Source organism: Falco peregrinus, chromosome 4 (assembly GCF_023634155.1).
Source record: "Falco peregrinus isolate bFalPer1 chromosome 4, bFalPer1.pri, whole genome shotgun sequence".
Taxonomy (NCBI): Eukaryota; Metazoa; Chordata; class Aves; order Falconiformes; family Falconidae; genus Falco; species Falco peregrinus.
In genome coordinates this window covers 43,844,155-43,866,712 of record NC_073724.1, presented here as the reverse complement: position 1 = coordinate 43,866,712, position 22,558 = coordinate 43,844,155, and the positions used below count along the sequence as shown (strand labels likewise).

The 22,558-nt window shown below is 40.6% G+C and overlaps 1 protein-coding gene across 2 annotated transcripts in view; it reads right to left on the bottom strand.

The window, feature by feature from the left end:
* DSCAM (DS cell adhesion molecule) overlaps nucleotides 1–22,558 on the bottom strand; it is a 470,739-nt gene that overhangs the window by 53,294 nt on the left and 394,887 nt on the right. Inside the window, exons 21-23 of one of the 2 annotated variants that reach the window (XM_055802403.1) lie at nucleotides 9,076–9,229; nucleotides 2,761–2,878; nucleotides 1,761–1,924 (exon numbers count right to left, since the gene is read on the bottom strand). In XM_055802403.1, the coding sequence (XP_055658378.1) occupies nucleotides 1,761–1,924; nucleotides 2,761–2,878; nucleotides 9,076–9,229 (436 nt within the window). Of the gene's footprint in view, nucleotides 1–1,760; nucleotides 1,929–2,760; nucleotides 2,879–9,075; nucleotides 9,230–22,558 lie in introns of those variants that run through there. The other variant, XM_055802404.1, reaches the window with a different exon arrangement.

Genomic DNA, 22,558 nt, shown 5'->3' with positions numbered 1-22,558 from the left:
TGGGAAGTAGTGGCAAAGCTGGGATGGAAAGCCACGGAGGAGAGACAACAGGGCAGTCACACCTTTCTGGTCACTGCCACTGCAACTGTGGGAAGGCGGTGGTGGGGGTGGCGATTGCCGCTGGCAGGAGCTGCCTTTTCACTGCCGTAGTTACTGCTCAACAGATGCCAACCCATAAGCAAGGCAGGACAGAAGTCACAAATGCTCTGTCATCTCCAGCAGTCTGCTGCCAGAGGACATCGCCTGCTTTGCCTATGTTTAAGGGGTAGCTCTGCCTGCAGAGTGAAACTCCAGGAAAAGGTCCCCACTGCAGTTCACCTTCAAGTCATCACATTGCAAAATAATGAGTCCTGATATTAAGTGGAAGCTGCTGGTTTACAGCTATGGACTAGTTCAAAGAAAAAATGATTTTACTGGTCTCACAGGGCTAAACAGTGCTGAAGAAAACAAAAAAAAAAAAGGCAGTTTATACTCTAAAGGAAAATTCCCTGTGAAATGGATTTGTTCCATTATTCTGACTGACTTGGCTGATTCCATGGAAGGAGACTCCACACACTACACTGTGAAAGGTTTATTGTAAAACCTTTCATCACATCTTCACTCTATCTAAAAAAGATGGTGGTCCCACATATTTGATTCCAGTCTTTCTCTGTCCCTCAGGGAAGTAATATTGATTTGCTTTTAATTACTGCAGTTCAATAACAGCAAGGATATGCCATTACGGAAGTACTTAGTGAAATATAAGGTTTCCATTTGGTAGTGTTTAGTCTCCCTACTTCCTGTTGTGGTCATGCTTCAAACATTGCAGAAAAGCACCTTAGGCTCTGTTGGATTGTAGGTACACAATAGCACTTTTTTCAGGACTTAGTGGAATAGTTTACTCAGAGAAAGTTGGACTGCAGTTGAAACAATCTCTTTCTGTGTTCTCATATGTCTGCAGAAGAAGTTGAGATTGCATATCAAGGGACAGGAGAGTGACTGACCACAGCATGGCCTATATTCCCAACTCAGTTATTTGCTTCTCTCTGGTACAACAATTTGCAGCCAACTGAAGCACTCTTAGGATCTAATTTAGTGTATGTGAGCTAGGAAATCTGCATGATAAATTCTTGGTATGTGAATACACGGTCAATGTGTATTCCTGTATTGTTATTGCTTTTATACATATCAACACAATGATGCATTATGTACATTTCAACTAGCATACAAAAAGTAGCTGGTAATATGTGCTGGTTGAAGGTGTACTGATGCTTCATTTTAAATGCTTCCTCATATTCACCATCAATAAAATTCTGCTCTTGCATAATGAAGTTTTTGTCCAAGGTCTCAGTACAGAGGTAAATTTCTGTGGATAGCTTTTCAGAAGCTAAAGTAAAGGCCTTCAGCTCTTTCTGAATTTTGAAGTATTTAAATGACACATGTAATATTTGTAAGGAGAATGCATAAGCTGTTATTTTCTGTGTGAAGAACTAGAAGATAACTGAATGCAAACCGTTGTCAGTCCTACGAAAGCTTACACAGAGACTTACTGTAATCATTCCACCAAAAGCAAAACCTCTGCTATATCATAAAATGTTGATGTCTGAGTCATAGTGACATGCATAATATTATATTTATAAATTTGCAAAAAATACATTTGTATTTATACATTTTATTACTATTTTTTTGCATCCACTTGCAAACAGACATACCTATGCATTACCAGCACATGGCAGTTCATAAATGTGATAACAATTATGAGATAAATCTCATAGTCTTACCTTGTACCTGCAAATTCAGAATTATTTCATCTGATCCCCAGTTGTTACTGGCCACGCAACTGTAGTATCCAGAGTCTTCTGCTTTCACAGTACGGATGACAAAGCTGCCATTGCTAAAGATGCTTCTTCGCCCATCAATCATCACTAGACTGGGTGTCCCGTTACTACCTCACAGGAAACAAAGTGCATACATTAAAGAAGTTACAATCAAAATTACTCAGAATTGGGTTTTTTTTTAAGCAACGAACTATTGAAAGAAAGAAAAAGAAGAGGGAGGGTGGTGTCCTTTTTGATAAAGACAGCAAAGTAATATTTTCTGTTGAGAAACACCTGCCATATGCTGAAAGAACACACATATCCTGGCCCCAATTTGATTGAAAATGGAAATTCACTCCTTCCTTAATTATTGTATATTTCATAAAAGTGCCAAAATCAGAATAAAAGGCAACTCCTGGCTACAAAGTTCATCTTTATAAAATAATAGCTATTTGCAGCAACGCACAAGATGGTTTCATAGCATTGCAGTATCGCTGCTTACACAGCGCTCAGAGGAAAATTATCGTCCATGTGTATTTCCAAGTGACTCTGTCAAACTGTGAAACTAAAGATCAAAATGGAGTAACAGAAAACAAGATACGTGCAAGACATGTACACTGCACTCCACAGCACAATTCAACACATCAGACATATCACTTTCTCAGACTGAAACTATTCAGTGTGCCTGAAGTTAAAACAGAAGAGACTCCTAGGTTTTATGTTTTGAATGTTTACCTTTACCCCTTCTTTGTAACTTTTCCTCCCTTTTGATACCTTCCAATCACCACAGCCAATCAGTTTTAGTTCAAGGAATTTCTGAACTCCTTTTCTACCGTAACTGTGTGCAGTCCCTGCAAACGGTCCTTCTCCTCCTCACACAGTCATCCAGGATCATCTGCATTGCAACCCTCAGGATTTTAAACAAATGGGATTTATTTGAGCTATACATTTAGTTGCTGGTTACCTATCCTTCATCCATTTGACTGTTGGAGCTGGGTCTCCCACAGCTTTGCAAGGGAGGACAATGTCCTTCATCCAAGGAGTTGTCACCGTGCCGCTGAATGTCAAAATCCTGGCAGGAGCTGAGCGAGACAGCAAAAAAGACTGAAATTAGTTGGTCATTCATACAGCCCTTGGAAGGGAAATAGACACATCAAGAATTAAGTGTGGAAAACCAAACCAATCTGCTTCAAGTTGTACTTTTAGGAAACTAATTCCTTTTAACTCATAATTTCAGCTATTTATTCAAGCACAAATGCTATAATTTTAGTATCTGGAAGAAAAGCAATTATGAGAGAGATGAGGCAGAGGACTGGAAGAGCCCTTGTGGGGAAAAAACAGAAAAAAACTAGTTATTGATCATCCTTACTAATTTTTATTTACTTCATAGTAGAAATTATGGACAAAAATTATGTCCAAGGGATGCTTCTCTCTAAACCTCCAGGAAGAAGTGTCCACAGTAGACAGCATTGTACACAAGCTCTGTTATTTGCACATCACCATTACAACAGCTATGGTATTAAGCAAAATAAACTTTCATGGATGTACATGTTAGTACATTGCAGAGTCTATCTGAAGTCCACAAATATGAACAAACTCTTAAGTCAGTTTAATTTGTGTCAGCTCTCATATTACCTAAATATATCAACACAAATATCATACCTGTAGTTTCAGTTTACAATATACAGGAACACTAGGTTTGTGTTAGAGCTTCTTCATACTTTATTACTCAAGAATAACCCTTGATAGAAATAAATTTCTTGTTGGCCTCTAAATACACATTTCAAAGGCATATACTGAATGCAGGTACACAAAATACTGTATTTTTAATCCTTATCTACTTCAGCCATGTGCACTGATCAGAATTTATACTTAATCATCCATTTTGCACCAATTAGAAAAACATGAAAATGAGCATTAGCATTAAATATAACCAGGATAGTTCATCTCAAAAAAAAAAAAAAATCATGCATAAAAGAACAAGCCTTGAAGAATTCAGGGAAATAATTTAGATTTAGTAGGCTGCAGTGGGACTTGAAAGATTAATAAAAATAAAAGATTTCATAGATTACATTATCAGTTTGGACTGTGTTGCCTATGTTATCTTCAAGCATTGTTGAACACAAAGCTTGTGGAGAGACTTCTCTCTGGTCAAAATTCTAACTGAAAACACAAGAAGGAGCTGTTTACAGCTTTAGGGTACCAGGCAATGGGAAGGTTAGGTAATGGGAAAACATTACGTTCCTGACAGCCAAGCACCAAGACGTCCTGTCCAGGCCAAACAGCATCTGCAGACCACTGGCTCCCTGCTGGCAGCTCTGATGCTTAGCCCGGGCAGGAGGGTGCTGCAGCGGGTGCTGCCCTGAGGAGGTCGTACACCAGAATGATACAGAGACACTGGTCAGTCAGTAAGTCTCATGGCACAGCCTTCTTTTCCACTGTGGCACTCCTAAGGCCCTGTCTTCTACAAGATTTACACAGGCCGATACTGGCACAAGCCATGGATTAATTAACCAAGCTAACTGCAACAGAAAAATGCTTTCTACCCAGACACATGGCATGAAATGCTGACTCCACTGAAATTACTGTTAGAATGCTTGTTTGTCTTCAGTGATGCCAGGTTTTTGTTGGAGGGGATGCCTGATGGTACCCATACCATCTTTCAAAAGCAGCAGGAGGTGCTGCCAGCTGTGACTATCTGCAAAATACATCTGTAAGCGTCTGGACTGCTCCTAGTAGCTGCAGTGCACTCTGAGCAACAGTGGTTAGAAACTTGAATTCCTGTTCCATGCACAATTCCCTCTGTAAAATGAAGCCTGAAAACTCATTTAAAATGAACTATTAATCCTTTTCTCCCTGGCTTTTCCACTTCTCCAGTGTTTCTCAAAATATCCAGCTATTTCCAGCTGCTGCCAGTTACTTTATGACAAAGCATACGTAGTGCAGGAATCCTGCTGAAGGCTTCAGCATGACTTGGCACCACTTAGCAACCTTTCTGTGATATCCCTTTATTTTTGATAGTTATTTCTTTATGAATTCTTCCTTAAATCATAGGTTATCAGGATTTCAGAGTTTTAAAGCACTAAATTTATGTTGTAGGTCCTGGTTTTCAATATCCTGTGTGTCCCACTTTACTGTGATGTGTGGAAGTAACGCGAAGCTCACAGAAGCCTAATCCAGCAGTAAGATCACACACCGTAACTCGGAAGTGTACATTACAAAAGCATGCTGTGCTATTTCTGTGAAAGTACCCCCAGCTTTCTATAGATTACTTTATTCCTTTCATGTGCTGAGTGCTTATAAAAGAGATGGTAAAACAGCATGAAAACTCTTAAGTCCAATTTTCTTTATAGCTTAAACTTCTAATAACGTTCTGAAACTGCTAACAGGTACACAAACAAAAGAAAACTAGAAACAAAATAAAAGTCTAGTGAAATTCATCTGAAAGCAATAGGTTTGAAATGCTAACGGGCATTCATGAGGTTAAAATACCTTGGATCTCACAGACCTCTCCCTTTGGAGCCAAGGGAGCTCTATGCAGCATGCGGGCAACTCAGCTGCAGGGCTCATCTCTTTGTTGTCGAAGCTACCCACACGCCTGCCACTACCCACTAGCCTTCTGTTAGATGACACGGCACTGGATTAGAACTGTGTCTGTTCCTACTTTTTGCAGATTACCCCATCATTAATTGAAGATAAAGAGATGCCTTCACAGAATAGTGCACTCCCATGTTCATGTGGTTTTCTGCATGTTTGTTTGAATTTTTAATCCAATGACCTACACTTACTGTCACAAAATAAGAAATGGGCAGAAATTCTTTGCAAGAGGCCATAACACACTTCTGTTATTTTTTCAATTAAAAAAATTGAATTTTAAAGGCAAACTGTATAGGGAAACTGAACAAGAATTTTGACAGTTCACTTAAGCTCAGCTTAATCCAGATAGAAGAGCCATCAGCGGACACCCTGGGTCAGGAGTTCCTTTCTCACAGAAGAATAGCCTGTGTATTCCAGCGTGATGAGCCATTAAAGAGAGACCAGTGGGGTGTGTGTACTATCATATGAGTCCCATATGTTCTTAAAAAACTTAAAACACAAAAAGCAACAGAGACTAGGAGGCAAACCTGTTCAACATTAACGCTCAGGTAGTCTACAAGAGCAGGTGAGACTCAACATTAAAGTCAGAGAGCTCTTCCCAGAGGATCACATTGCCATGGGTCTAGATCTGTTATCGTCGTGTTGCTGGCAAATGCCATTCTCCATGACCATGACAAGGTACATGCAAGATTTTCTGTCTTTTAGATTGTCCTGGTTTCAGCTGGGATGGAGTTAATTTTCTTCTTAGTAGCTGGTGCAGTGCTGTGTTTGGGATCTGGTGTGAGAACAGTGTTGATAGCACACTGATGTTTTTAGTTGTTGCAAGGCAATGTTTATGCTGTATCAAGGACTTTTTAGTTTCTCGGGCCTTGCCAGCCAGAGGGCTGGAGAGGCACAAGAAATTGGGAGGGGATGCAGCCAAGACAGTTGACTTGAACTAGCCAGAGGGGTATTCTATACAATGGGGTGTTATGCTCGGTGTGTAAACTGGGGGTGGGTGTTGGCTGGGGCCTGCAGATCACTGCTGGGGGACCGGCTGGGCATCGGTCAGTGGGTGGTGAGCAGTTGTGTTGTGCATCACTTGCTGTTTTTTCTCCCTTGTCTTTGGATTTCATTCCTCTCCCCCTCTCCCTGCTTTTCACTATAACCATTACTGTCACTGTTATTATTGCTGTTTCATTTTCATTTTATTTCAGTTATTAAATTGTTCTTAACTCTTGAGTCTTACATTCCTTTCCGATTCTCCTTCCCATCCCTCTGGGTGAGGGGGGAGTGAGCAAGCAGCTGTGTGGTGCTTCATTACTGGCTGGGGTTAAACCATGGCATAGATATATTTGACAGGCTAAACCCACAACTTTCAAGTCAGTAATGAAGCAGTTTGATGGGCAGGGGCATAGCCTGCTTACATAGAGACTGAACTTCCATTGCAATGCTTATTTTCTGTTTGTTGGGGGTTTTTGCTTATTTTTGTCAGTTAATTACAGAGAGTAACAATCTGTTCTGAGAAACGGAGATGCTAAAGAATGTTAACTTGAATTAAGCTTTCATTTAAATTGGACTATCCATTTCACATCAAACCCCTATCTAGACATTCTCATTGTTCTCAGAGGAGTTCTTAAAGGGGTTATAATTAAGTTGACATAATTCAATTCAAAGTTAACTCGCATTAGCTGTCATGATGGTATCATTACTTGGACAGTTACTGTGAAATAAGTGGAGAAAAAAAGGAAGCAAACAACTTCACAATAATGGCCCATAGGATGTTCTTTCACTGGAGACTTGTGGCAAAATCTGGCTATAACTGCTTCTAACCCTGTGATGTGTTACTTGACTCAGATGTACTGGGGGGCAAGAAAGGTCTTCAAGGCTATTAGCTTTGCTCGTTCTTTTTTATTGTGCATCCAACTGCCCTTACCACTGATCACCAATTTCTCCCAGCTCTCTAAAAGGCCCAGTGATGCATAGTGATGCATTTGTACAGGAAATCTGGTACATGATACAGTAATTTCTAACCTGACTAACATCCAAAGTTCATAAAATTGCTGTCTATCAGTACTCCTAATGTCCATCACAACCTGCAGCAATGGGTTATTCATCACATTTTCAGTCCTAAGTGCATGTGAGAGGGTTGTCCTGAGCATCGTGTAGTGTAGACTTTATACTGGAGAATAATGTTGACTAATGTTGACTGGATGCTTTATACTGTCCTTCTAAAGAAAGAAGCAGAGAGTGAAGGTGGCTCTTCTCAGCTGACAGAAAAACCCCTGTAAGCAATGGTATGGGGAGCACGTATTTCCCTGCTTGTTCCAACTGAGGCCTCTTCACCTTGCTAGACTCTCCCTGTTTTTACACTGATAAATCTTCCATGGTGACCTACAGTAGTAACATAGTAGTTACTAGAGGCTTCTCACAGTAATGTTGAAAAATATCCATCTCATATGATGAAAACTTTAGTCTAGAGAAGGGGCAAAGAAAAGGCATGAAAGCTCCCATCACAAACCTGAGAAACCCTATGTGCAACTTCTAAGCTATGTCATGTGTTGAAATAGTACTCTCCAAACACCATCACTGCCATCCATGACAATAGCTCTGATTGTTAATCTACCATCATCAAACTGGTTATCAACCACCTAGATAGGCAGGAATAGCAAGCTTTCCTACAGTGATGGTATATGCTCTTCCATGCAGAAAGTAATGTCATGTTGGTGGCATTTGGCTGAGGTTCTGCAAAGCTTTTTTTAGAAAATATCTGTCACCATGAAGCACTGGACACTTTATTTTACATTACTACATCATTAGCCACATGACTGAATAATTAGCAGGTTTCTAAAACTTTAAAGTCAATTAAATGCATCTAACTTTGCAACTTTAGGGACATGTTCAATACTCTGTTCATACTGGCACATACTGTGATGTTACCAATTTTGAGTGGGGAAAAAAACCAACATCAGTCTGAAGACCCCATGCAAAGACTGAATACTGATGGGGCTCTTCTCACTTTGCTGTCTGAAATGTTAGGTCTCTATTTCCAAGCTAAAGTGCTACAGTGTTGTAAACATCACATCTCACAGTACAGGTAAAGCAGAATTAATGGGCCCAAGCAAAATCTTTTAATAGAACAACTAATACAGCTAGAAAAAAATATGCAAGATTTGAGGCACATTATCCCTTCTTCATATCTGAAATAGAAGCAGCAAACTTCAAAGCTAATGCAAGTTGAGAACAATTGTTCAGAGTTATTAGATATGTTAATCAGACCATTTTATACAGAAGACAGCATTTGTGGAGTAAACAAGAAATATTAGTAAGGAGAGGAATGATAAATAAGTTATCTTGTATGGCAAGAAAAGAAAGGAAGACGCATTCAAAGGGGAAGGGGATCATTTGCAAACCCTCTGTACCCAACAAAAGAAGATAAAAATTGCTACAAAAAGCAATTTATTTCCTTCTAAGGTAGGTGGGATGAATTACCCCCTAGAGAAGCACATCATTCTCTGCTGACTACAGCAAAAGCTTAGGTGATTAGCTGAGAGTTGTCACCCAACTTTTGGAGAGAATTAAAGTTATTCCTGACAACCCCCACTCTCAATAAGTAATGAGGCATAAAGAAGCCACGTGCCAATTATAACAGTAATTAGCATTGTAAAGTTCTGGATTGCTTTTAAAAGTGCTGTCACTGTACCTTTAGCTAGCGGTTCCACAGTGATAATCTCACTGCTGTTGCCTCTTCCTGCAGCAGTCACTGCTACCACCCAGACGCTGTACTGGCGATTCCGGCTCAGGTTGGGGATTCTGTAGGAAAATGAGTCGGGAGAGGCTTCAAACTCGCTGATTACCTGTGTTGGGAGACACAAATATTTCCAGATTGAAATAAACAGCATTTGGAGAAAGTCTACTAAGCTGAGTGCTACAAAGCCAGTTACTTCAGGGTACTTCGAGTGGCTCCAAACAGATGGCAGATGGCAATAAACAGAGCAGACACAGTAACTTGTTTGAATCAATTTATATTCAGTGAATTTGGGCCTAGATCTTGTTTACAAATTGGTTTTGTTCAGATTATGAATTTTATCTGTCTGTTTGTTTTTGCAGGGTTGGATAAACAATTTAAGTGAACATATTTGACAAATTTTTACCATCAATAGTTCTGACAAACCAATTTTGGTTTAACACAAAACCTTTCCAACATAGGGTGCAGTCCTGCATCTGCTGTGAAATCTGGAGTTTACTCCTCAAGGTATGCCTTTGGTCACCTAGAACTGTTGCGCTGGTGTTCCTTATCCTTGGGTTTGGTGGCTTATTCCTTCAGTAATGGAGAGAATCAAGAAATAAAACTGTGTTCTGTAATAGGCTGTTCAAACTTCCCCCAAGTCTAGCTTTGTTTAATCACAAAATTACTTGCATTCAAATTTTCCCAGCAGAAGGTCATCTCAGCTATTTAGCTGCATTAGCAGCGAAGGACAAATGCTGGAAGAAATGCCAGTTCCGTCTGTTCTTGCACTGTCACTCAAGTGCCTTGGCCGTGGGCTGCAGTGAAGCCGACCAGCTGCTATGCAGCACTGGCTTATCAGTGCTACATTCTGCTGTTTGCTCGAAGCAACCTGTGCAAGGAATGGTTCAGAGGATTATATAGATTCCTCCAGGGGATGTGGGCTTTGTGCACCTCAGCACATCCTCCACAGGCAGCTCCACTTCTTGGTGGGGAAAAGAAACTCATCAGCCCTTAACACTATTACAATATTCAATATAGGCAGTTTTATTTCTAACATGGGCTTTGTGATTCTTGTATGTAAAAATAGAGGGGTAATGAACCACTAGAATGAATACTACTCACTTCCCTGTGCAATATTGAGCATGGTAATGGCTAACTAACACTAGGCTAAAAATAATGAAATGTTAATGACGTAGAAAAGAAGATTTTACTAGGAATCAGCATTAAAAATAATGAATCAGTGTCATCTAAACTTGATTGAGACTGACAGAAAATGTGCAAGGAATGTCTTTGATATACAAATATCTGCTGGTGATAAAGGCCAATTTCATCTGATTAGCATTTCAAAAGGCAGGTTGACCTGAAAGCATTGGAATATGTAGTCCTTCAAAGTGAATTCCAAGTAAATAAGGGATGTTTCTGAGATACCATTAAACACCTCTCCAGTGTGAACTGGTAGCTAGTTTCAGCTGCCGAATGGGTCACTGCATTTCTCTACTTTTGAGCTGGCATATCCTATAGCCAGGGGAAGAGGAGAGTTCATCTCATCTCATTTTTGAATTCTAGAGTGAAAACACCTGTACTTAAGCCAGTCACCTTGACTCCCTTCAGAGATGACACAAAGAAAAGGTAACTTCTAAGGCAAGGTTCTTCTGCCCTCTTTGACACACATACATTGCAGTGGGCCCATAGGACATACCTATGTTTCCCCACCAGCTACAGAAGTGTCCATATGACTAGCCCAGTTATAGTTGTCTGTGCTGAAGGCATCGGAAGTTAATGTGCTTCTTACTAAAATACTTAACTCCTTGGCATTATACAAATGCATGCCTCTACTTGCTTCTACAAGAATATATTCTGTTTCCTCCATGGAGACTAACTTTTCTGGGGCGACTGGTTGGCTTTAGCTAGCAGTTATCTAGGCTCAACATAAGGGATCTTTCTGTACTTTCTAGCCAATCTCATTGCTCCTGTGAAAATGCCAAGTCAGTTTGTCCCATTTAGCAAGCATTTGCCTGGGTTTCCACTTCTGATATGAAGAGGTCAGTGCAGGCAGACACCTCTATTACTATGTGAAATATTAAAGCAGGTTTTGAGAACCATCTATCTTGACATTTACACAAGAATATTGGACAAATGCCCATAACTTGACAGGCTGGATCTTTGTGAGGTCGTACATAAAAAATAATGTATTGGTCATGGCACAGGAGGCTGAATTTTAATATTCATGAGGCAGCATTTCCTAGGGTTAATTTGAAAGTCAAACAGACTAGGCTGTCTCTGGCACTTAGGCTCCACTCATTAATGCAGCTATCTAGCACAAGTTACTTCTAAACCACCTATTAACATGGAATGTTGATACAGCATTTAGGAACAGCTAAACATTACAGACTTCCTTATTGCTAAACTTTCACAGCAGTTCAGTTAAATTTACACCGTTTTTTTCAGTGACTGCCATGGTTTATGAAAGGGACATATGGCTGCGTTTGGAAGACACTCCTAATACTGCAGATCTCCTGCTTGAAATGCCACTGCTCTGTTCCCCTCTGCAATGGCAGAGACTGGGACAGTCAGACAGACGTGCACCCATATAAGAATGCTAAACACAGCTCAGAGAAATCTGGTTTGAGATTTTATGTTTGGGATAAGGTGAGCAGCTAAGCAGAAAAGGAAAACCTCAGCCTTGAAGCTAGAGCACTGGCACTGAGCACCCCTGCTCTGAAGATCAAAGTCAAAAACAAAACTGAAAAAAACAATCAACCCTCCAAAATCTCCCTGGTTGCAATGCAGTCAGCTAGAAGAGCAGGCAAAATTGTCTCAAAACAGAGAAACTCTCTCTCAAACTCCAAAGATGGAATAATCACATAATTAGCTTCTCTAATGCCTTTTAAAATGCCTTGTCTTCAATTTCTTTTATTCACTCACAGAGAACCAGCATCATTCACACATCTACAACTGTAGCTATTCTGAATATAAATTCAATTATTCATGGAATGAATCTATTAATTGAATCCGATAAATGAAACTTCACTAAATTAATCCTTCCTGTTTTCTTAAAACAAACAACAATAGCAAAAGATTTTGGTTTCTAACTGGTTAACATACACCTGTTTCCTCAACTCACATTCCATTTTAAACACTTGGGGATGCTCCGGTGAAAATGAATTGATTTTACTTGTTACTTTTGCCTGTCATTTCAAATAGACTAACATGCCAGAGACTTTCATTACACAAGAAGAAAAAGGGAGCTTTGTCAGCAGAGAGAAGATTAAACAATTGAAATAAGAAATATTTTAAAGGAATGTCACCCTGTCACATATTGGCCTTTGCATCTGCCAGTATGAAATATATACAGCTGTTTTATCCCAAAAGCAGTAACATGCTTGCTCAAAGGATTTCTTTTTTCTAACTGCTTTTTAAACTCAGATTATAGATGATGTGTTAATTTTTCTTCTGTCTTCAGCTCACTAAGAAGCACAGACAGGGTCAACTCTCTAAAAAGCCAGGAAGGGCTGTGAAGAATAAAATGAAATCTAAGTCCCTTATCAGGGTGCAGTTAATCTACTTCCCAACCAAGTAACAGACAGAGATGCTGAGGAACAGCCAGCCACTGCAGAGAGCATCATTTTCCTCTGATGCAACTTCAGCTCTATCGGTGTATACTGCTTTGCATGCTTTGAAGCAGTGTGCCATCTCCTGGAATTTCTGATTCCTTTAGAAAGCAGTTAGATAGGTAATAATCAAAAACTCCGCACCTTCTGGCTGCTTTTTTATTTGCTTGTTGTGTTTTTTAACTGTGCCTGGGAAAACTTCAAAAGGGTGCTTTAGAAGGAAAATACATTTGTAACAGTTTTCCAAGTGATCAGCGAGTTCCCCAGGCAGGGAGTTAAGGTAACGAGTAGCATTTACTGTGGATTGGAAGATTATTCAGTCCAAGCAAGCCTGCACCTTGCCTACAACCGCATCTACACAACTTCTGATGTAAGACGGATGCACAGAAGATCTCTATCTCCTTGTTCTCTGCAAGTTGCAGGAAACTTGGAGGTGAACTGAGAAAGCCATATGAAGAGACTAAGGACAAGAGAGAAAAGCAAGAAACATCACAGGTTTGTGGTGTGTGTTGTGAAGTAAGAATGTGTCTAAGTTGGCTACCTGTATATTGACTGCCTCATCTTGAAAATTATATATATATATATATTTATATATATACACACTACCTAGAGTGGCATTTGTTATTTTGCTGTGAATTTAGGTATGAAATATGTCCATAACATTATCTAAAAACAGGGCTGGAAGTACCCTGAGAGTTCACTCAAGTCTATCCTTCTTCTTTAAACCATGCTCAATTATATCTGCACCATTTCAGACAGATGTTTTTCCAACCTGATTTTGAAGACTTAAATAAATGGAGATTTTGCAACTCCCTAGGTTACAAGACCTATAGCATTGCTTAACTAATCTTACTACTACAAAGCTTTCTTGAAATCTAGCTTGAGCTTCCTGCTGCAGTTTAAGCCCATAGCTTCTTTTCCAGTCTATTAGGAACATGGAGAATAGATTATTACCTTCATATTTGTACCACTCCTTAATCTACATGAAGTTTTATCATTCCTTTCCCCACCAGTACCCTTATCTTTTTACAACTTAATAACCCCGATGCTTTCAACATTGTCCAGAAGTCACATTTTCTCTAAGTTTCTCTAATAATATCTGCTGTTATCTTTTGGACTGTCTAACGATGGTCCATAGCCTTCTCAAATACAGTTTCCAAACCTGTATTCAACAATCTTAGGGTATGGCATTTGGCTTTTCACAACAGGATTATAAAGATAGCTAATGTTCATCTTGGGATGCACAATAACATCAAAATCCTCTTCTGAAGAATCTAGCCAATTGCTCTCTACCCAGCAGTTTCATAGTACCCATTTTCTTGCACTTACCCATACTAAATTTTATCTAACTTTTTTCCAGACCAATTTCCCAGTTCATCAAGATCTGTCTAAATTCCAGTTCTGTCTCCAGTGTACTTGCAATTCCTCCCAGCCTTATATCTCCTGCAAATTTAATAGGCACTCTCGCTATTTCATTATCCAAGTCACTAATGGAACCACTGAACAAAAGTGGACTCGGGAGAGATACTTATACTGCTCCCTCCTGCCCACAACAACCAACCACTGGTTTCATAGCCTCCCACAGAAAAGAAATCAGTTTTCTATCTAGCCTGAGCTGTCTCAATGGAACCGTGTTTGCCTAGCTAGGTTTCTCTCAATAAACATGCATCCTCTGAGACTAACTCCACTGCTAAATGGGAGACAGCCAGGGAGTGTGTTGAGTTCTCCACCCTGATGATGCCCACTGATTTTTAACTTGATCTCTAGCTCAGTTTTGTACTATTCTAAACAGCTTTCTTCAAAACAGATCTGGTTTAGAGGGGGTGCTGCTAAGCAGTGTAGACACACGTCAGTGTCATATACCCTTGGAGCCAGGTGCTGCTCCTTGGCCCTTGTTTAATCAGCAGTACAGATGAGGCCTACAATGAGCACTGGGTCTCATGAGTAATTAAAGTAAAATTTTAGTTCTACGTGGTTAAAACACAAAGATGTCCATCTCTCTGCACAACACAGAGTTGTCTACCCCGCTCTACCTCAGGCCTTCATTGCTCCTGGAAATGAGGATTTAGAGTCTCTTGGACTGACAAGTTACCTAGGGGTACTTGGGCTATGACATGTTGTTTCTACCTGGAAGCAAACTGCATTAATATGAAATCAATACATTACTGTATTTATAGAGAATGAACTTTGAGTTAAATGCATCCCTGGAACAGAGCAGGCGTGCCCTCTGAGTGAACACCCTAAAGGTGTGAAACTCTGCCTGAGGTCATGGACTGGCACTGCTCTCCAGGATGGCTGGCTTTTGCCTTGCTACCTTTCACAGATGGACAGGCTGTCAGAGCTGCAAATAACCACCAGACCTGGACGACAGTTTTCAGTAATGGATACCACTTTGGTCGTATAATGGCTTCTGTTCAAGTCTTGCTATTTTGGCTCATATTTTGAAACATGGCATCTGTTTTTCATTCAGCATTATTGAATATAACTATTACAAACAGAATCTGTGCACAAAACAGAATGCAGCTTCCACATTTTTTTTTTCTTAAATATGGAACTGAAATGTTAGAAAGTGCAAGAATATTTTGGAAACAGCAGAGGCAGCTCCCTGCCTTCCCACTTGATAGAAAATCTCGTAAACCAATTTCCAGGAATTATGCCTGGAAGACAGCCTGCTGCCTGAACTTCCAGGTAGCTCATGCAGTCAAGGAGTCTGTTGCTTGGAGCCACCACAGTACACCACCTGCTTGCTCCTTTGCAGCAACTCACAGAGAGTCCATCAGCCTCTTGGGGCTCATGATCAGGGAAGCAGCATGTTGTGTCACAGGAAGGTCAGGAGACCACCTTCTGCACCGCCAGGAGTTCTGCTGCCTCCTTTGGTAGCACCAAGAAAACAACAGGTTTATTCAGAGCATTTCAGTCAACTCACAATTTGTATGACACCATCTAGTCCCAAGTGCTCTGTCCCCTATATGACACAGAAGGGAATGGGAGGAATTCAAACCTGCTGAAATCCACTCCAACCAACAGCAAGGACCTACTGTTAGACTATATTGATATACCTGTATGTGAGACTAGGTAGTGAGACAAGACCAGAGTTTCATGAAAAAATCAATATCAAATTTGTTTTAGCGGAGCTTTGCAAGGAGACCTTTTAAAATCATCTAAAACAGCACATCATCAGAATTTATTTATATTCTGTCACATCTCTCCTGAGATGCACTTTATGACAAAAATAAGATCAGCAAAAAATGTAAAATTGACAAAGCAATTAAAAGAATGAATGTACTATGTTTGGGAGCTGGTACCAAAGCTGTGAAATAACTATGAAAAAGCTGTAAACAGTACATGTGGTATATTAAAAAAAGACATATTTTAAATACCATTCAAAATAATTTCTAAAAAAACCCCAAATTATACACGAGTTCTATGCTATATAAAGAACAGGAATTAATAAACATAAATAAGAACAGGAATTAATAAACATAAATATCTTCATGTTGTAAAAAGTACTGTATAGACACAGTGATAAATACTGCTTGTAGTACACAAATCAGTGAATGCATCTTTTAAACTCAACCTTACAGATTCTAAATGAGCTTCTGTTCAACAGTAACTTTGTCAGCCAGATTCTGCCAGCTACATCTCCCCTCTGTTAAAGAGACTTTCAGCCTCTACAGTGTTCAACAACAAATCACTTCTGGATTATAATTGCTTTAGTTCTGTTTTCCATGCCTTTTATTCAAGGCATGCAAGGAACTGAGGGCCAGGAAGTATGATGCAAAGCTGCCTCACATTGAGTTAGGATTTGGACAGATCCTATACACAATCAGCACAAGATTTGTGTCTGTCTGAAAGAATTGTGTGGAAGATACCTGGGTGCTGGGAATTTATATAAACGAATTCTGGTTCTTTAAAGGTATAGTTTAAGAAAATTGTATATACTTTCATATCATGTAGTTTAAGATGCACATCATCTGGTTTAAGATAACCACGTGTACTTTCTCTAGAGTAAATAAAGAGAAGGGAAGCTTTTGGAAGAAGATTCATTCAGCTTCTCCCAGACATCTAGCTTCTTTTCTTTAATGAAAGTCTTGATGACCCCAGAATCAGCATAGATATCTCTCGTCAACGTGTCTGAAGTCAGGTGAACTGAATCCCACCCCGAGCCTACAAATTACAGAGACAGAGCATAAGTAACTCACAGAGCAACCCCCAGAGTCTCCTGTGTATGCTTTTGATAGGATATCAGTAATACATTGCAAAGAATATTCTCCAGCTGTTTTCTGGAAGATTCTGCATGTGTTTGTGTTGGGGAATATATCTCAAACATATAGGACTTCCTAAGAAACCAAGATATTTGGCGTAAGTATTTTCCATTAGAAACTTTTAAAAACTATGTGACCAGAGTTGGGAGGCTGCAATCTATGCATTTGTGGAAAAGGAAGAAAACCTGGAGAAAGAATCTGATTCATGCTGCTTTTTCTACTGAACAGAAAAAACCCCACTGTAATACACCATAACTCGGAAATCTGACTACAGTTTTTCCTTCTGCTCTACAGATTGACAGAAAAAGGTGCATAGAGATGTGACAAACAGATAATAGTCTAGTCACTACTGCTGCTACTGCTGGTGGTGGTGGTGGTTATCCTATCACAGGACTGAGCAGACAGAATGTACATGGAAACAGTGTCTTGCACAGACATCATATGCCTGTAGTTTAATTTGACAGCAGGTTAAAGCATGTAAATTTTTTCTTTCCTTTTAGTGGGTTTAAACCAAATGCAAATAAATGAAACAAATACAGAAGTCTAACAGGCTTAAAAGTATGTTTCTTACAGGAAAACAAGTATACCGAAAAGATCAGTAACCTTCTGCCCCAAACAGTCCCAGATGTTGGTCAGTTTCCAATATCAATTACATTTTCAAGTCAATTGACTTGGGTTTTGGCCAAATATAAGATCGTTTCCTTCTCCATCATTGCTTCACATCTGTTTATCTCTCCAGTCTTCCAAGCCCAAATGTTTCACAGAAATATTTTCAGGCCAGGATGATTCTTTGCTAGGCTTTCAGCTTTTGTGTCTTTTTAAATCCTTTGGAGAAGTCCAGTATTGAAGATTACAGTTTTCAAAGATTCTTTCAGACATAGGTCACTGCCAGGTACCAGGGGCTGACTGTAGGGTTTGCACTAGAGAGAACCCCTATTTCAGCATTGGGGTCTGCTGTGTGTTCTCTTAGCCTGACAGCATCACCCGGGATCTTTGTAGGAACAATCTCACTCCATTCATCTGGTTCAACAGCATCTTGCTCTGCAATTTCTTGTCCTTCCAGTCCTCAGGCTTCTGGTCATTTGGGGACCTCAGTCAAGGTGGGTTTAAGGCAGAAATCATATCTCTTAGCAGAATCCTGCAACTAGCAACAGTTTGATCAAATAGCATTTCAAAACTATTGCCAGGATTCAAGCCAGAGAATAACCCGGTTCTTCTTTTCAGAAAAGTAGGTTTTAAAATTTGTACCTGGATGCTTTGCAAGCTTCTTGTCATATTTGACAGTCTTTGGATACTTGTCCTAGAAAGTGAAACGCAATCTGAAGTCTTCCTCAAATAGAGTTTTGGAGTTGATCACAGTTTGATTCAGGTGCTTTGGGGAGCAGCTTCACAGAGGTACCACTGCTTCATGGAAATTCACGTCATACTGTCCAGTAAGAGATTTGGTGTCAAACAGTAAGAGCTTTAAAAGTCTGGTAGAGATATGATTACCGAGCACTCAGAAAACTAAGATGGATATGAAGCATTTAATCAAAGGCAAGGGAATTCACATTTAAGAATCACAATCCCTCCTGTGATGTGCTGAACAGTTATTGGTTTGGTATTAACAACATGTTTATCGAACATCATGCCCAAGAGAATCCAGTAATAACTTTGTGCACCACAGACAGCTTTTCAGAAGAAAGCAGTAATGATTAAAGTTTGGGTAATGCAGCTTTTCTGATGGAAAAGCCATACACTGCACACATACATAGAGCTAAACAGATATACACACCTTTGCAAAATGTAGAACACTGTCAGCTGTGGAGAAGCCAGTTCACTCGGCTTAGACAGGAACACACTGCATCAGTGAAAGTGTCCCCCAGGGCAGTGGATGCCTGTGTCACCCTTCCCTTTGCTGTGGGGGTGGTGTGGAGGATGTAGCAACAACAGGGCTCACAAGCTAACTGATGAGTGCTTGGATGGGGAAAGCTTCAGTGGTCTCATAGTTTTGCAAGAAGGGACCCATTCAGGGGAAGGCAGAGCGCCGCTGACTGGTTGCCACACCAGTTATCACAGCAGCTATGCAGGGGGCCCCAGCAACTCTACTCAAAACTGCATGTGGTGATGAGAACCCAAATCACACAACTCAAAAGAAGGAAGGACAGCAGGAGAACATGTCCAGGCAGGTAAGGGAAGGTGGCAGTCAGGATATTAGAAGGTTGGAAGTTTGATTTCTGACTACAGGAAAGACTCCTGCTCCACTTGCAGACCTGCAAATTCAGAATATGTATAAAGCCCTGGGGACTGGTGAGGATGAACAAGATCTATGAGAGGATTCATCAGAGCCATCTGAGCCTTAACCTTGCGTCTGCACAAAAGGAAAAACTCATGTGATAGTTATTGGAGACTTCATCCTGCAGGGAATGGAGGCACTGATCTGCCAACCTGACCTAGTATCATGGGAACTTTTTGCTTGGCAGGCTTCAAGATTAGAGATGTGTGGAGATACTGCCAAGGCTCATCCAGCCCTTCGACTCTTTTCCTTTGCTGCTTTTCCATGTGGGCACCAACACTGGCAGGGGCAATGTGAACCATGTCAAGAGTCACAACAGATATTGGAAGATGAAAGTGAAGAGCAGGGGTGCCCAGGTGGTGTCTCCTCAAACCTTCTGATGAGGGAGAAGGCTCGAGCAGGAGTTGATTGATGTTGCAGGGTTGATCTAGCAGTCAGGCTTTATCTTCTATGACTGCAGGACCTTAAGGAATGAAAGCTACAGAGCAGGGATGGGGTATATCTGGCAAAGTGCAGCATGAACATCTTTGCAAAGAAGCTTGCTAAGCTAGTGGTGAGGGCTTTAAACTAGGTGTGGTTGAGGAGAGCTACCATAATAGAGAAGCAAGGACACAAAGGGGCAAAACAGATGGGTCTAGGAGGCAACATTACAGAAGAGGATCTCACTTTTCCCTTGTAACAGCAGCACAGTTTAGGATCCATCTCAAATGCCTACACACCAATACACCAATTACAGAACAGTAATTGGAAGTCTGTGTGTAGCTGCAGAGCTACAGCCTCATTGGGATTATGGTAACATGATAGGATAGCACTCAGGAGTGGTGTTCTGCATGGAGGGATGCAGCCTCTTCAAGAAAGATATGTAGGAAGGTATGAAAGTGTGCTTTCATTTTGTGTAGAGTTTCTTGAATGCATGAAGTGCTGCCTTGGGGCAGGTGACAAACCAGGAGAAAGTCTGCGCATAAGGACCGGAGGACTGACCAGTAATCATAGTGTTGTAGTAGTTGTCTGGTACATGTCTGATCTTCTGATCAAAAGGAGGAGCCAGATGAATCTGGTATTAAGCAGCTGAAGAAAGCCTCACAGGTGTACATCGTAGCACTCATGGGTGACTTTTACCACACTGACAACTGCTAGAAGGGCAATAAGACTGGAAGCAAGCAATCTAGGAGATTTCTGGAAGTACTGACAACCATTTCTTGATGACGGTGATCAATAGACTGACTAGTGGAAATGATCTATCGAACCTGTTGCTCACAAACAAGGAAAAACTGGTTGAAGATGTGAAGGTCTGTGATGACTTTGGCTGTTGTGACTGTGACAATAAGACTAGACTTCAAGATCCTGAGAGAAGCGATACCATGGGAAACTGTTCTGAAGGGCAAAAGAACTCAGAACAGCTGGCTAATCTTCAAGGACAACCTCCTCAGAGCACAAGAATGGTCTTTTGCAATGTACGGAATGTTGAGCAAGCATGACAGAAGGCCACCATGAATGAACATATAGATCCTGACTGAACTAAACCACAAATTTTTATGGTGTAGGACAAAAGCAAGAAGGGTTTCTTTAAGTACACAAGCTACAAAAGGAAGGCTAAAGAGAGTCTGGGCACATTGCTCAGTGATGCAGAGTACTTAGTGAAATGGAATTTGGAAAGAGCTAAGGTACTCAATGCTTTTTTTGCCCCACTTTTCACTGGTAAGCTTTGCTGTCAGGTCTCCAGGTCTCTGAAGCTTCTTGAAGAGTATTTTGGAGTGAAGCTGTATTCACAGTAGATGGAGATTGAATTAGAGGGCACTTAAGAATCAATTAGTCATACAGAAACCCATGGTACCAAAAGGTAAATAATGCTTGACCAACCTGATCGGTTTCTATGACAAGGTGACTGGCACTGTGGACAAGGGGAGGGGAGGGCAGTGGATGTTGCTCACCTTAGCTTTAGCAAAGCCTTTGACCCACTCTTCCACAGTCTTGTTATCACCAGATTTGTGAAATACTGGCTAAATAAGTGAACAATAAAATGGATGGAAAAAAAGCCTGCACTGCTGCGCCCAAACTTGTGATCAGCAGTGCAAGATTCAGTGGCAAGCCAATAATTAGTGGTATCCCTCAGGGATCATCTTGTGGGACCAATACTGTTTAATGTCTTCATTAATGGTCTGAGAGACAGAACAAGAGTGCAATGTCAGCAGGTTTGTGAATAGCCTGAAACTGAGGTAACAGTTTGTATGCTGGAGAGCAGGGTTGTTGTTCAGGGGGACCTCAACATGGTTGTTGAAGAAATGGGGTGAACAGAATGTCACGAAGTCCAAAAAGAAAAAACAAAAACATGAAGTCCTGCATCTGGGATAGAGTAACTCCATGCACTAGTACAGCCGGAGGGCCAACTGCCCAAGGGGCAGCTCTGCAGCAAGGCAGGTCTGGTATTATCAACTCTGGATTTGTAACAGCGTAGCCAGGAGGTCCGGGGCGGGGGGAAGGAGGGAGGCGATCCTTCCCCTCTGCTCTACATTTGTGAGGTTGCATCTACGTACTCTGCCCAGTCTCGGACTCTTCAGTACAAAACACCCATGGACATACTGGAGCAGGTACAGGACATCTTAATAGGAGCAGAACAAAGAAAAGAACCAACTGACAATGTCCTGAAAAGAAAAATCACCAAAAAGGAAAGCAAGGTCCATTTATTATCTTTTTATAGTGCAGTTGTACTTACATTACTCCTTTCCATTAATCTCCAGGTATCCTATGGAGAAAGCATGAGACTGATGCACAATTTAATAACCTGCTTTGCTGGAAACAGCAGGATAAGCCTGTTTAATACGTTTGCTCCTGTTGGTGAATGGCTGACCAACAGATCACTCCCAACAAAACCCCAACTGCAACAACAACAGTAATGACTGCATTTTCTAATCAACAAAGCAAAATAAGATTTTAATGTGTATTTCTGATTGAGTGATGTCATACTGTTCGTTGACACCCAAATGATATAGTTGGTCTTCATTTTCTCAGCTCAACCTCTCTCTGCTTTCCCTGTCAGTTCTAACACTTTCTCAGCCCTTGCCATATGAGAAAATCCTGCTTCTTAACATTCCTGCTCTTGCTTTCAGCACACACCATGCTTCTGTGTTGCTTTTTACCTGTTCTGAGATTACAGTTTCTGAGGTTAGCCAGCCACTGCATGCTTTATGTTTACAATGACATTTTCAGGACACTTTCTGCCACCTAAATTTTATTTAATCTACACCCATTGACTCCTCCTTATGTAGTGTACTGACCTGAATGCAATAGGAGGTTGTTGTTGGTTT